The 16,727-nt window shown below is 36.8% G+C and overlaps 1 protein-coding gene across 2 annotated transcripts; it reads left to right on the forward strand.

The window, feature by feature from the left end:
* The first annotated feature begins 1,192 nt into the window (after positions 1 to 1,192).
* Positions 1,193 to 14,069, forward strand: hsd11b2 (hydroxysteroid (11-beta) dehydrogenase 2). 2 transcript variants are annotated; one of them, XM_081349011.1, is made up of 7 exons: positions 1,214 to 1,701; positions 2,380 to 2,408; positions 3,680 to 3,809; positions 7,992 to 8,204; positions 10,624 to 10,809; positions 11,867 to 12,004; positions 12,641 to 14,069. In XM_081349011.1, exons 1-7 carry the CDS (start codon positions 1,428 to 1,430, stop codon positions 13,069 to 13,071), a joined length of 1,401 nt encoding a protein of 466 aa, XP_081205137.1. In that variant the 5' UTR covers positions 1,214 to 1,427; the 3' UTR covers positions 13,072 to 14,069. The 2 variants fall into 2 exon arrangements, with proteins under 2 accessions (XP_081205138.1, XP_081205137.1); XM_081349012.1 differs by lacking the exons at positions 2,380 to 2,408; positions 3,680 to 3,809 and having other exon boundaries at positions 1,193 to 1,701.
* The last annotated feature ends 2,658 nt before the right edge of the window (positions 14,070 to 16,727 follow it).

A 16,727-nucleotide genomic window follows, 5' to 3' on the forward strand; every position in this document is an offset into this window, starting at 1 on the left:
CATGTGTAATTAGACAAACTCAATGTGAATAGCTTCAGAGGGAGGGATGAAATTTAGAGAAAGAGAGATGGAAAGAAACAAACAGAGCTTATAACCTACTTCACACACGTTCTAAAGAAAGATGTGTGTAAACGACAGAAATAGGGTAATGATGACATGAGGTTCAGGATGAAATAACACACCTGATGAGGGAATCAGGTCAATGTCCATAGGTGCCTCACATCCACCATTTGTCCCCCTTCCTCCCTCTGTTCCTCATTACTTTTTATTCTTTGATGCTTTTTTTAATGATTTTATTTTTAGTACTGTTGATATCTTTGTAATACAGCTCTCAATGTGTGCTATGGGAAGCATGAATCTGCAAGTGTTACCAAAAGGAGATTTATATGTAAATATGATCTTTAATATTTTAAATGTTTTGTTGATATTACATGTATCTTCTTGGAATTTTTGGTCATAAGTTTGTGAAAATATGCAAAACATCTGCACTAAGAAGAAAAGTTAATGACCCTGTAAATGAGAACTTTCTTTCCTCATTGCACACATACAAACACCTTCTCTACTTTGTATTTGCCAGCAGCACTTTTTGTTCTGTTTTTGCTTACTTTTGTACATTCCCATGAATACAATTTTGTTTAATGTAATTTTGAAAGAACCAGCAAATTAGACCTGTCGGGCTTATAACACATATACACTGATGCCAAAACACATCAAATGGACATTTTATGGAGTAATTACAGAGGAAAGACAGTCACCACACGTGCACACAAAGAAGCACAACGTATGTAGTACAACCAGCCACAAAGGGAAAGTCACAGTGTCTCACTGACACCTGTAATTCAAGTCAAGTGAGTTTTAATTTTTGCAGTACATACTGTTTCAGAGCAGCTTAAATTGTCTTAAATTGTGTAAGGTTCCCATTTAGCAGTATTTAAAAAAAAAAGACTTAATACTTTTCTCACTCACAATTCGATTAACTCACAGAAGAAAGTTTTCACAATGGATTGTTGAAGCCAAATAAAATAGTAAAACGGTGAAAAAGATCACATGCTTTGTTGGAAAGAAGACAAACATATGCATGTGTGTGTGTGGGGGGGGGGGCTATTGGGCTTTGATTACATCTGCTTGAGCATAGTCCCTCCCCTCTCCTGGAGAGTACACTATATATACACACATGCAGTCAGACGAATCTGCTCACTAGCTCTTACTCGCCTACTCAGAGTTGAAACGTGTGAGATGTGTGTGAGCTCGAGATTATAGGGAACCGAGCAGGCACATGGTTGCTCATTTGTAAGTGTGATCCCACTTGAGAAAGAGACAGTGACAAAGTGAGAGGGAGAGAGAAAAAGAGGGAAGGGTGCCAGTATCAGTAAAAGAGAAAAAAAAGAGGCAGGGAGAGAGTACAAAGCATTTTCACCTCTAGTACAATGGAAGACTGTTCAGTGTCTTTCTGGATTTACATCGGAGTAATGTCCATCTTTGTTGGTGGAGCGGTGAAGAAGTTTCTGGCATTCCATATTGGTGCCATGCCCTCAGTGGTGGCATGGCTGGGTGCCACTCTGCTGGTGGAGAGACTGTGTGCCCTGTGCATGCCCGCTGTGCTGGCAAGGTTGGTCCTCTGTGTGTCCTGCTGGCTGTACTTTACGTGGGCCATCCCCAAACCTTCCCTGCCAGTTGAAGGCAAGGCAGTCTTCATCACAGGTAAGAACAGAAAGAAAAAGAAGAACCAAACCGAAACTAAATTACAGAATAAAATGTGTGATCATGTTTGTCATTGTTCAGACTGTTTTTATATTCAGTGCTTGATGACAGTTTTGATTTCTTCTTGTGATTCATGGCTGATTGAGAGGATCATTATGTAGTGACATAAAATGCACGTGAATTGATAAGCACAGATTGTACAAAGAGCTGGGAAATGTAGGTCATGCTGGGTGAATTCTGTTGTGCAAAATTGCCACAATTATATTATGATTGCTGTTGTTTTTCTATTTAGTGATTCAGTAACTTTTAGAGGTAAAATTAGAATGTGTTCCACCTGTATTATGACTGAATGAGTGGCAAATTTGTACCCTCCTTGTCAGAACATACTGTACTATGTTCTTAAATGGGAATTTCCATATGAATTACTTCACTCACTTTTACCCCACAAAACTTTCTGTGGCATGTGTTTGAGTACAGACTTGGTCCTGATCCAGAACACTCTGTACTATGTTTGTATAACAACTTTCTCTATCCATATATCATATCAAGCTAAAGAGAATGTAATGTTCAGCTCAGTGTTATGATTAATCACTAACTGTATTGACCCATATTTTATGGCAATGAGGAAAACATGTGGTATGAACCAAATTATATTGGTCATGTGCCTTTGTATTCAAGGTAAGCCAAGTTTGAGTGGTGTTTGTAAGGTATGTTCTAATTTTGTTATCCTTATGTGTTGTGTGTTAACGTCAATTGTGTCCTGCTGGATGAGAGTACTCTAAGGTTATTTGGCTTTTTCTTAATTGGCTGAGCTAATCTGATTATAAGTTAAATGATCTTATGCAACATAAATGCAGTGTAAGCCATAAATCAAATCAAAGAGCTGCCGTGTTGTACCTGGTGGTTTACTTACAACTCATTTACAAATTATAGCTGTATTTCTCCACCTGCACCTTTGTGCACTGTTTCTTAAAGTGCTCTTTGGAGACTTCTGTAGTTGCATTGAGTGCATTGCTTTAAAGGGTAGTTCACCCAAAAATGAAAATGATGTCATAATTTTCTCACCCTCGTGTCATACAGGTTTAGAATGACATGAGGATAAATAAGTGATGACAAGAGTTTTCATTTTTGAGTAAACTATACCTTTTTTGCTCTAATTGCTCAGCACTTTTTGTCCAGTCACCAAGCTTTAAAACTACTTGTTGCGCTTTCTCTGTGTGGGTAAGTGCCCTCTGTCCCCAAGAGAAAATATCTTAATAAACATAAAAAATAATGTTCAAATTAATATCGTACAAATGATTAAAGTTTTATGTGGGGGTTAGCTTAGGCATGGGGGATAGAAAATGATATTAGCTCTATATGAAAACTGTGTGCATGTGAAATGTGCAATAAGCAGCTCTTAAAAAGAATCTCAACAACACTGTGTAGTTGCTCAGACCTTGAGGAATAAAGGCACTTATGTGATGATTTATTTTACTGTTAAGCAGTTTTAGAACTCATTTTTAATCTGGATCATAAGCTCCTTCAGTAGTCATGTACTTCATTTGAGCACTTACCTTTACTGTTCAGGAATATGTTATCTCTTTATCCTTTAAAGCCCAAAGCAGCTCTAAACACCTATTTTGCAAACAATTTCTTGCTAACTTTCTTTGCTAACTATTCTACCTTTTCCTATATGACAAACCACAAAAAACAAAAACAAAAAAAAAGGTAGGTACAAGCACAAGAGCAGTACATGAACCCTGAAGAGTTTGAGTAACTCATGCACTATTGTATGTATGAAAAATCTATCACACTAGTACACCTGCAAACTATATTATTAGCCTGGACTTTCAGAATGAAAATGTAATGTTTTATGTGAATATTTGGCAGGTTTTTTTTATTATTTTTTTTTATAGTGATGTCATTTAATTTTTGACCATGTCAAGTTTTTCTCCATAAGCTGCCATGGCAAACTAACTGTCTGTTATTCACTTAGCAGGGCAAGGTGTTAAATTCAATCAGTTACTCCAAGGAAGCTTATAATCGTTTGATGGACATGGGTTTCTCAGAAATAACTCATATGGGTTCCTTAAATCCCCCAAAGCTGTCTGTCGTCTATTGGCATGGTAACCATCAACTCAGTCAACCTCTTTCATTGCTTGCTTTAATACATGCACACACAACCAGCGTGAGCTTCTGAGGTTGGCACAGAGCACGCCACTTGATTTGATTTTAGTTTTCTTCATTTCCTTGTCTTTGTTTCTTTTGTACCAGAGCTAGCATATAATTACACGGTATCATACTTTTGAGTAATTTTGATTAGAATATTTTCTTAAATTACCGTTTTCAAAGCTGTAAGTCACTCTTATGGCAAAAACCAAGCGAAAGTGGAAAACCTGTAAACCTCTTACAAAGCCAGCTGAAAGGCACATTCAGGGCTTGAATTGCTGTGAGACAGGGGGTTAAGGTTACAGAATTGGCTGACTAAGCAACCTAAAGCCATTAGTCTGGCTAGAGTCAGGCTGGAAAAACGTCTATAGACTGCAAGGCCAGTACACCTTGTACATGTTAATCACCAGCTATGGGAGAATAACTTTAAAGTGTAATGTTCACTAGAATTAGAATGCAAACTTCTGTAATCTTGACTCATAATTATTCTGAGGCATCTGTTGCTCAAAAAATGCTTCCTTCTTACATAATGAAGCCGCTTTCTTTGATAAAAATGTGCTTATTGTTAGGGAGGATTTCCATAAATTGCCCAATAAAAAGGAATGGTGCACACATTTATGTTCTCTCTGTATAAATGGGTTTTTTTTTTTTGTTGTTGTTTTTTAGGATTAAAATATTTCTTTTAACTTTAATAATACTCTGTAAAGACTGCATAGCTAGCTGAAACTTGTATACTCACATCTTACTACCTCTCTCTATTTCTTGATTTCCCAGTAAACCATAATGATTGAACTAAGCTGTGATTAACACCAGGTTCTAGCACCATGAAGGTGTGAACTTCTAGTGTTAAATAAACACACACTCTCATCTCTTCATCTGTCCGCACTAACACTTGCTTCTTTTGACTCTCCCCACTTGAGTTATGGAGATTTATTTGTCAGGATCAACCAGTGTATAATTCATTCAGAACCCCAACATTTCTTTGAAATGTATGGCGTCAATCCGGATCCCTAAATGAGCTACTAAGTACCAGGTGACATTAGTCTGCATAATTGTGTTATGAAGGGCAGTGAGGAAATCTGATCAGGTAGCATGAGACACACTCATTGTGTTTACATGCTGAGGACAGCAGGAGGAAGCACTATTAATCCCACACCATTCAGAGATCTGAATGCTAATCCCTCTATCATCAGCATGGTTTTGCACGTGAAATCACAAGCGAGTGAGGCCAAAGATGCATTTATCTTGGTCCCAAATATTATTTAGACACTTAAGCTACACTTAGAAATGTATAGATGTAATTTTAATTATCTTAAATTTATTATACATTTTATTATTATTAATAGCTAAATTAAAACAAAAAAAGTATTTAGATTCTTTCTTTCTTTTTTTATATATATTTTTTTTCTGTTTAAAAATGGCTTAGTTAGTTCTAAAATTCTAGCATTGTTTGTTTGCAGATACTACTTGCTTTGCTATTTTGTGTTTAATGCTATGACATTCAGACATCAAGTGTCGCAAAGTGCCCTACATGTTTTTGGGCCACTATATGTGTGTCTTGGTTTCTGCTTCATTGTCTCTCCATTAACCTCATTGTTTTGTGTTTAACACTTTTTCACTGAAGCCAGGGAAGTTCCTCATATTGCTTCACTGATTAGCACACACTGCCAGTACCGACTGTCCTCCAAACCATGTGGGCTTCACTGCTGTCACATATATCTGTGTGTGGGGATTCAGAAGTGGCTCATCAGGGCTCTGGCATGCCTTTTCCTTACCCAATGTCCCTGGAGCAACTCCAGAATGCAGACCAATTGAGTGTGGGATGAGATATGCTCAACCCGAAGTGTCTAATAATACCCATATCAATGTTACATAACAGTACACTGTAAATATTTGGAGAAAAATGTAGGGGAGGGGCACCTGTGGCATTCCCGCTATGCTTAGTTGTTCAAGCCAGGTGAAGAGGTTAAATGGATAAGCAAGGTTTAAGCGTGGCATCGTGGGGCTAGAGTTCAGAGAGGATTTACTTGGCACAGATGCACAAATGAAATGCAGTCTGACCTCTTCGCTACATCATCATTTTACATTGGCATCCTTCTGTCGCGAAAGACAATGGAATCTGCACCTTGGGGTCTCTAGGCATTTGTTGAGTTACATCATCTGCTGTGACAGTAGAGCCCGATTCTTGGAAGACATTTCATTCATCGTTCTGTTGCAGTTACTGCAAGTGAAAATCATGCCTGTCTCTGTGGATGTTGGGTCTGTTGGGTCTGTTGGCTCTTCTCTTCCCACTGGTACTTATTTGGATGCCTATAGTTTGACAGCAGTTCTGACTTTAGTTGGGAAAAACATTCAGAACCAATACACAGATTTCCCTGTGTGATCCTCTTTTTCACTTTCACTCGTTTATTTCAAATGGAAAGTATTATTGTTTTTCCATGTAGTTCCTACAGCATTACCACAGAATTAGAATGACCAGAATTAGAATTACCCGGAGCCTTCTTAGTACCTGCTGGGGAACATGTACGCCTGGCTGGGAATAACTTATCTGGGTAATGGCAAAATTTAAAAAAGATCTTCCTATGTTTAATTTAAGTGATGATAATAGAGTGATTAACAGTTATAATGGAAGGTAAATCTGAACAGTTGCATTATTTATTAATAATAATAATAATAATAATCTAAAGTATGTTAGTCTTGATTAATGTATTTTTAACTCCCCCATCCCAAGACCCTCCCTTCTGCAGGCTCGGCGTGTTTATTGAGGAATACTTTGTGTATATATGACGGATAACACACTGACAAAGAAAGAGCCCAGCTAGTGCACTGACAGATATGTGTGTGTCCTCAGAGGACCTTGAGATAAAATACAGAGGTGAGATTGAGGTTTTGTGTAACTGCTGTTATCATAACTGGTGTATAATTGTTTGCCACACATTCACAAATTTGAGGTGAAAAGTGAGGCTACTGACCTCTGATACACTTGAGTCATTCTACCTTTTTTTTCCTTAACATGCATCAGTTTTATTATTATTATTTTTATTTTATTTTGTATTTATTTTGTAGCTTTACAACTTTGACTTGCCTGTCAAACAAAAAGGACAAAGAATGGAATAGGTTGTTTTGGATAGAAACAAAATTCCTAATAATCAATTGTAAAAGAACAAAGATTATAAAAATTGGCACTGACAGAAAACTTTCATTTCTAAATTCCAGTAGTTCAGTTATGTTGTAGACCTTACATTGAGAGAAATATTCATGTCTGTGTATCTATTTATGTCACTTTTATTTCCAGAATCTGTAGTGTATTGCCGTTCATTTCCAAGAACTATATGCACATCAGGGGTAGAAAAAGAACATAAAGTCTGCTGTTATTCTCCTTTTTGTCTTTTTTTAACATTCTTCTGTGTCTCTGGGGTAAAGTTCCTATGGGTTTACACATTATCCGTACTCAAATGACCCTCATAAAGATCGGATGTTATATTTTTTCATTAATGTGTCGTTCCCTGCCACCACTTCTGTAAATGTGTATGCATCCCAGATATCAGTCATGAGCATGCATTTGTAACCATGGCTGGATTTGTTTAGTTGAGTCCCGATTTGCATTTTTAACATTTTAGTAATACAGCTCCAAAACCACAATCTCCCTTGGGACGGTAAGGACATTATCTTCAAACTGAAGGACACCAACTTCAATATCTCTTTCAGTTGTGTAATTTAGTAGAGATAAGAGTCATGTTTCAGAGACTGATGCATCACACTGTCATGCAACTTGATGTGGGATCATGTAATTGTGCTTTTGTTTTGTTTTCTGTTGTACTGTTCTGGTTTCGCTGAACTTTATTGATGTTCAGAGGTCATAGTAGTGAGATTACATGTCACCAATGCTGATGGTGTTTCGTGCCTAGTTTTCTATCGTTTTTCACATAAGAAAGTTTCCTGAAACTGGCTGAAGTGTTCTAAAATGATTCCAAAACAGCTATTATGGTATTAACAATGTTGCTGTGGTGTTGCATAGCATGCCATTTAAGTGTAATTACTGTCAAATGTTGTCAAAATGTGAGTATTTAGAAGGAGTTAGTGTTTTGATTTCTAATATATTGGCATAAAATTCATGTTTCCCTCCCCTGTCTCTGCAGGTTGTGATTCAGGGTTTGGTAACGCTACAGCAAAGTGGTTAGATGCAATGGGGTTTGAAGTGTTCGCTACCGTATTGAATCTGGACGGGGAGGGAGCCAAGCACTTGCGCAGAGTCTGTTCATCACGCCTTACCCTCCTGCAGGTAGACATCACCCAGCCTCAGCAGGTACAGCAAGCCCTCCTCGACACCAAGGCCAAACTTGGCATGAGAGGTGAGGACTTTCGCACTATGCCAGAAAATACATACACACAATCTCACTCCAACATGTTTGAACACAGTGAACCTAAAATATACCCCTGTAAGAATGTTATATTTTTAAAACTGCCAATGATTTTTGGTTACCCTTAATACACTTTAACCAGCTTGTGGTTTTCATTAACATTTCTGTTGAACCCAATCTTGAAACTATGCTATCAACAAAGCACCTCATTGAAATACCTTTAATGTAGGTAAAATAAGTAAATTAATTCGTGCTCAGTGGTCAAACCAGCATAGTCTGGTGTATATGTGTATGTGTATAGTGTATTAGCATGATTTTTTCTTTCTCTGAGATTAGACAAAAATGTCTAATCTCAGAGATAGTGTTGGGAATAGGAGGGGATGGGGTGGAAGGGTGGTGCGTAATTTGGCAGTACATCAAGGGGCTGTTTTATTTTCAAACATCACACACACCACAGCGCCAGGTGGCTTATGGACCAAAAGAAAAAAAAAGAAAAAAAATTCCATGCTTTCTTTCTCAAAACCTGGGTGGGGTCTCCACAATTTAGATGCTGAGCAGGGAAAAGTGAGGACATATTTAATTGCTCACATTTTTGTAGATTTTTTTTTTCTTCTGTATAACTCTTACAAATAAAGTTTCCAAAAGAAGGGTTTTGCAGCCATGCCATAGAATAACCATTTGGCTCCATTTTGGGTTCCCTTAAGAACCTTTCAGTGAATAGTTCCTTTCAGAACCTTTTTTTTTTTTTCTTAGTGTAAAGAATATTTAAATTAATCAAAGAAACTTTTGCCACTACAAAGAACCTCGTGTAAGGGAATGGTTCCATGAATGTTAAAGGTTCTTTATAAAATCATAGATCCCATTAAAGAATCTTTATTTTTAAAGGTGGTATCAGCGATTTCAGGCCCAAACATAAATGATCACATTCATCTAATATTTCGCTAGCTGCACGCCCCATAAGCATGCTGTCAAAAAACCGCGTCTCTCTAGGTAGCCTAGGCTCTGAGATCTGCACACAAAAACAGCTGTTTTCAGTCTGTTTGGCCAAACAATCAAAACCCAAACAGATAGTGTTCCAACCAATCACCGACAGGGGCGGGTGTTGTGAGATTTTCGCGTGCAGCCGTCATAGGCAGCCGTGCACGAGCGCAAAACCTCACAACACCCGCCCCTGTCGATGATTGGTTGGAACACTATTTATTTTGGTTTTGAGTGATGTTGATACCAACTGTTTTTGTGTGCTGATCTCAGAGCCTAGGCTACCTAGAGAGACGCGGTTTTTTGACAGCATGCTTATGGGGCGTGCAGCTAGCGAAATATTAGATTAATGTGATCATTTATGTTTGGGCCTGAAATCGCTGATACCACCTTTAAGAGTGAATTGTTTTTAACTAACTGATTCAGGCTTCCTTTATTCTTTCCTCTCCCTGATTCTTTCCTTTCTTGGTTAAGGCATTGGTTTCCTTATTCTGCTAATAATTTCCCTAATCTAGGATGGGGGTGAATATAACCATTATCTCAGAATAAACATGCTGTCCTCTCATTTAACCAGCTATTAAACACTGACAAAATCAATGGTGAGCAATTTGGGTGTTGTTATGAAAATGTGATGACCAACACAATGGATGCAGTGTTCCTCCAGTAACTTTAAAGCAGTGGTTCTCAGCATGCAAACATCCAAGTGGTCCACAAGATAGATTAAAAGTATTTAAATTAATAAATTATTATAAATATTTGTTAACACTTTATTTTGATGGTCCCCTTTGAACATTCTGTTTACTATAAGAAACTCTGCACCTGCATGTCAACTAGCAGTTATTACATTATTAGTAGACTGTCTGCTTAATATCTGCTAACATTTTATTGGGATGGTCCCCCAACAGACATTCTACTGACTATAAGTAACTTTGCAAGTATATGTCAACTTATTCTAACTCTAACCCTTACCAGTCTAACATTCTAATGAGAGTTAGTAGACATGAAGGTGCAACGTTTCGTATAGTCAACAGTGTGTTAAAGGGACCATCAAAATGAAGTGAAACCAAATATTTAAAAATAATCTAACTTCATATAAATAAATAAATAAATAAATAAATAAATAAATAAAAAAACACACACACACACACACACACACACACACACAAAATCCCAAATTGAATAGTGTTTAATTTATTAAATATTTCAATACTCCCAGTTTCTGTTAATAAAAAAAGTTTTTAAACAGGCATTTTTGTCATAATTGCAGCAGAAAACAGAAAATATCTTAGTCTATATTGGGGAGCTTTCGAATATTGTGTTAAAAAAACAGGGGGCCTTCGACCTTTGCTTTAAAGCTTATATTTTCATCATTTTTTCATAAATAAAATGAGAAGAAATCAAAATAATACTCTGGCATGATTTTTTCCTCTAGATTTGTGGGGGCTTGTAAATAACGCTGGATTGTGTGTGAATATTGGGGATGCTGAGCTCTCCCTCATTTCCAACTACAGAGGATGCATGGAGGTCAACTTCTTTGGAACCCTCCATGTCACCAGAACCTTCCTGCCCCTTCTCAGACAGGCTAAAGGCCGGATTGTGACAATCTCCAGCCCTTCAGGTACACATACACATACATGTGAGAACCAGTGTAGCTAATGCACTTATGCACAGTTAAGTTACTCTACTCAGACTTCACCACTAATAAAAGGGAAAGAAAAGAAAGAGTAAATTAAATTATACATGATGACATGTTTATGAGTGTTTTTAGGTTCTTGTTTCAGTGCTAAATCTAATTAGGAATCTCTCTCGCTCTCTCTCTGCCATGCATATAAAGCTGCCAGCACTTATAAATGTATCTCTGTCCATCAGATGTTTATTTTATGCCTTCCATTTGGCTTCATCACACCTAACCAAACACTACTCCGAGCCCAAACTATAATCCACCTGTTTTCTTTTCTTCTCAAGTGTCCACTAACAATCTCAACAGAGAGCAACTCTCTGCTAAAGCTCATGCTGGAATTCAGTCAGCAGGAGAAATCAGCATATTTTCTAGCTTTTCCTGACTCCCCATATTTTGTCTCCATTTGTTTACCTCCATTGTGCCAAAACAGTGTGATACTATGAGTAACAGCCTGGCGCAGGACACAGTTGAGTTCTCCGTAAACACTGGCGCACAGCCCTTTTAAATAAAGATGTCCCCATCAGTGCAGAAGGAAACAAAATGGTTTAGCTGGGTATGGGCAGCAGATGCTACTGTCTCAATAGAGATGAACAGTCATTACTTTGGCGGACTATCAGGAGGCCTCTTGTCTTCCCAATCATTCTCCCGATGATTTGAACAGAAGCTCTTTTAAATGTCAAAGGCTTGAGGCAGAACCACGTTTTATAAACAGTCACAATCTGCAATTAACCTCCACAGGCTTCCTGGGTTCAATACAGATCTTTATTACACCAACAATGAATGACAATCCCTCTATAAAAAAAAAAAAAACCCTACAATTATACCTTTGGTATGCATTTCATCATTGTACTGGTTCACTGCCAATGTGGCAGGTTTAAACAGTAATGTGCTAACTAAAGCCTGCTTATTAAAATGTTCAAGGATGTGAAGTGCTGTAAATTGTAATTAGGATATCTGTGTCATTTAATCATTCTTTCTCTTTGTAATTCTGCAGGTGAGCATCCCTTCCCTTGTTTGGCGTCATACGGGGCTTCAAAAGCTGCGCTGAATCTTTTTATCAGCACACTTCGTCATGAGCTGGAGCCTTGGGGTGTCAAAGTCTCCACTATCTTACCCTCTGCCTTTAAGACAGGTGATTAACATTTTACAATGTGAAATCAAGTTACAAACACTGTATGCCTCCAGTGTGATGATTCACTTACCTGTATATTGCCATTCTCATCACAGTGGTTCTATAATTGTGTAACATGGCCCAAGGCCAACCACCTTTTTAACATCTACAGTAATTGAATGAACTGGTTTGTATATATTAGCTTGTTTGTAGCATTCTGTAAATTAATTAAAAGACAGGCAAGATGTGAAATTACCATTTATTTCTTCCATTTCTAAACGTATACCTTTTTGTGTTGTTATAGGACACATAACAAAACAAGCTAATTAAATTAAGACTTTTTCCTAGTGAATGGCCCCATCAGATATTTCTCACATCTTGAGAGAAAAAGTTCTCATTTTAGCTGTTTATTTACAACTGAGCCTCAGGGATCCATCAGGTTTTGAGTTGACATTTGAGTCCTGACTTTATAGACCTGACAGATAGTCCAGCCAAATACAGGTCTGGAAATGCAATATAAATATTTAATAAAGTGTCCCCAGACCTCTGTTTACGTTCCCTTCTATGTCTCCAAGCTGTTCTGTGTGGATTTTTCCATGTCCCCCACCTTTGTTAGCCCGTTGCATCATGCTTTCTGCTTTTTTTCTTACCTTGCAGGGCAGAGCAGTAATACAGAGTACTGGGAGAAAGAGTACAAGAACATGATCCAGAACTTGCCATCTAGCCTTCTTGAAGAATATGGGGAAGAATATATGCTGGAGACAAAGGAACTCTTCCAGAGTTACGCAAAAACAGCTAATGAGGATCTAAGTCCTGTCATCAACACCATTGTGGACGCACTACTCTCTCCTCAACCTCGGGTGCGATACTACGCCGGGCCGGGTTTAACGCTCATGTACTTCATCTGCAGCTACTTCCCTTTGAGCATCAGCGACTGGTTCCTCCAGAAACTGTTTGTACAGAAGAAGATAATGCCTCGCGGCCTTAGGAAACAGCAAGGCCTGAGCCTCAACGACAATAACAACAGCATAAAGGAGAACATGAATAACAGTAACATGAATAACAGCTTCACAAACATTATTGATTAGTTCTGGTAAAGAGTGTAAAAACATCCTTTAGCACCACTTAATGTGATCTACTTAGAGATTTGTTTCCATTATGTATACATTACTTTTCTCTTGTCTTGTTTTGTTGTATACATTGTGTAATATTTTGAGGGGATCACTGAATTGCATCAAATCATCTAAACCCAGTGCTCAGAAGGCAGTTGACACTCTGAAACATCATTAAGATAATAACAAAGAGGTCATGCCCACAGGCCATACTTATAGTCAATACAAGTTCTCAGGTGAGGCAAAATCCAAATAGATACAAAACATATGGTTTATTTATTTTGCAGAATGCATTAACTCTGGGTATGCGCCATGGACACACATTAGAGGCCCGTTCGCACTAAGGACAATAACTATAACACTATTGCACAGAGAAATGATATTGCTGGACTCACTTTTCGAAAAAAAAAAAATTCCAGCTGATTGACGATTAAAAAAATAACAGCCAATCAGAATTCACCAAACTTTAAAGAGCTGGAGCATTTTAAGTGACAGATGACATAACTGCAGTGTGCGCTTAGAATAAACAGAAGTGGACGATAATATAGTTATTGTTATAGTTATCATTCTTGGTGTGAAAAGGCCTCAAATGATGTGCAATAGATTTGATTTCACTAAGGCATGTAAGATCATTAAACTGACACGGCTGTCTTTTTATGTACTGCACTGAGAGGCTGTTGATAATGTTACTATTTTCAGTCCAGGGTCAAATATAGTCAGAGTGTAACATCAAGTGAATATTGTGGGTTTGTTTTTGTTTGGTTGTTTTTTGTAGACAAGTGACCAATGGGCTGAAGTGGTTCAGAAGTCCTTTTTTAAATGTATTTTACTCCATAGGTTTGCATTTGTTATATATATTTTTTTTTTTTCAATGTCATATTTTTTTGGCATATTTATGCCATTTTGTTCTCAATAAATCACTTAAACTGTGAATTTTATACAAATATGAAAAATAAAAACAGAAAAACTATAAATTGGTTACCTGATCATTCTTAGAGTATATTAAAGTTGACTTTTTTTTCTTTTTTTTTTTACATAATTGACCTCTGCTTTTTTGCATTTCCTGTCAGAGAACATGAACAATGGCTCCCTTTAGCTGGTCAAGATCTTTGTGTATGCTAAATGACCTCTCTGAGACCCAGCCACCCAACTCGGCTGTGTTAATTAGCAATTGGCTGTAGCTATGCTAATTGAAAATGTCAGTTTGTGTAATGAAACGAGAGTCTTACAAGCCAGATTCAACAGAGCCAGATTTTTTTTTTTTTAAGTACATTTTCATTTATTTAATTATAGTAAGCATATATAATTATAAATCTAATTAAATAACATAATTAGAATTGTACACATATTACTGTTCAAAAGTTTGGGGTCAGAAAGATTCTGTTTTGAAAAATGTATAGGCCTACTTTAATTTAGCAATGATACATTAAATTAATCAAAAGTCACAGTAACATATTTTACAAGAGTCCTTTTTAACTCACTATTCATCAAAAAATCCTGAAAAATGTATCACCGTTTCCACAAAAATATTAAGAAGCACAACTGTTATTATAATTGATCATAAAAAAAATGTTTCTTGAGCAGTAAATCATGTGACACTGAAGACTGAATAAAGGCTGCTAAAATGTTTTGCTTTGCATCACAGGAATAAATTACATTTTAAAATACATTAAAATAGAAAACAATTGTAAATTGTAATAATATTTTACAATATTACTGTTTTTGCTGTATTTCTGATCAAATAAATGCAGCCTTGGTGAGCATATAAGATACTTCTTTCAGAAACATTAAAAAATCTTTCCGACCTCAAACTTTTAAACTTTTCATTTAAGAATAAATCACTGACAACCCCATATCAGTAAACCACTAATCTGATATGGGGAATGCGTCTTGAAACACTAATTTCCCACAACCAGAGTTCATGTTTTTAAAACACTTAACAAACACAACTTAAGTGACATGCATATGGCCTGTTGTGAAATGCAGTAAATTTGATCTGCTATAGGGGAAGTAAATACTAATAAACCACACAGTAGAGGGAAGAGTGAAAATAGGATGAGAGCCACTCTAATTGACCATGATGGTTTCTACTTGAGAGATTCTGGACACTGAACAGAGGATTCAGCCAAATGTGAGCAGATCTACAATGGCTTCAGTCTCAATCTTTGACACTGTGTAAATAGTGATCTGTGTCCCCTTATGACCTATAGGCCATTGCCTTACACTTTTCAATATAGGCCTAATGATTTTCAAAGCTTTTTGACCAGAGCAGAAAGGCTCAGTTCCTGGTAAAAGTCATACCAAGAGCTAAGTCATACTCTAATTTCATGGAATTAGGATCCAGACATTCAAAAAGCAGGGGAATGGGGTCAAAACACCCACAGTTAAGAAGCTTAGCCTTTGTAGCAAGGTCAAAATCCCAGAAGATTTATTGGTAATCATGTTTATCTCATTAACTGCATTTATTGTTTTTGGAAAGAGCAGTGTGGACATTCTTTGATAGCTGAAACATAATAAGGAATAAATGGGACACATTGTCACACACCACATCACACTGGGTCCTGTGATTAACCAAGCAGCGCTTGGTCCATAATTGATGAGAACTTTGTTCCTAAACAATGCAATGTGTCCCTGCCAGTAAACACTGTAAATATGAGTGGCACTTGTGTAATAAACAGAGAAAAGTATGTTTAGCCTCTCTCCCAGTCCCAGCTGCAGCAATTTGTGTGATTATCAAAAAAAATCATTCATTTAAAAAAAAAAAAAGTTTTACAAACATTTCTGCTTCATTGTTTCATGGTTGTGCAAACTTATACATCAAACTTATGCAAACACACTCATACATTGACTATTTAATTTACCAGCCATCAATTGTGAAGTGGCTAGGATAGATTCATTTTTAAAGTATTTTCATTGTTTTCATCCTCTGTACAAGCTGTCATATGTGGTTTTGCCAGACTGTGATGTAAAACTAAAGGCTGTTAAGGACAATATATCCAACTCCAACTTTTAAAAATCAATACATCAAAAAAATAAAAAATAAAAATTCAAAGTCTCAGCATGTTCTAGCAGTTACTGCATGTGCTTTCATACGTTAAGATGTGGTGCTCACATGGGTGATGCAAGTTCAAGTCTGATCTTGCATCATTTGCCAAATCTTCTTCCCCCTCAGAATATTCTGAGAAAGAGACCAGATTAACAATGCTGGTGGTGTCCTGGGGAAGCAGTTCAGCCAAGTCTGAAAAAAAAAAAAAAAAAAAAAACGAAAAGACACTCAAGATGTTTCATGTTTCATCAACTAAATGGTCGGGGCAGGGACGTTGTTTCGGACACAAAACACAAAAAGGGAACTCTATTTAAGGGAAAGTGTTTTTTTTTTTGTTTTTTTAACAAAGTAAGAAATTATTTACTGTGATGAACTGAAAGTCCAACAGTAATCATTATATATAATATATAATATATATATATATATATATATATATATATATATATATAAATGTTAATTTTCAAGCACTACTTCCAAGATATTATGTTTACAAGACATATGCTCTGACATGTTGAGACGTGGTGCTCATGTACACAATACAGATTCAAATCTGCATCAACTATCCATCAATTGCTGTTCCTTACAC

The sequence above is a fragment of the Scardinius erythrophthalmus genome (genome assembly GCF_964197995.2).
Source record: "Scardinius erythrophthalmus genome assembly, chromosome: 2".
Lineage (NCBI taxonomy): Eukaryota > Metazoa > Chordata > Actinopteri > Cypriniformes > Leuciscidae > Scardinius > Scardinius erythrophthalmus.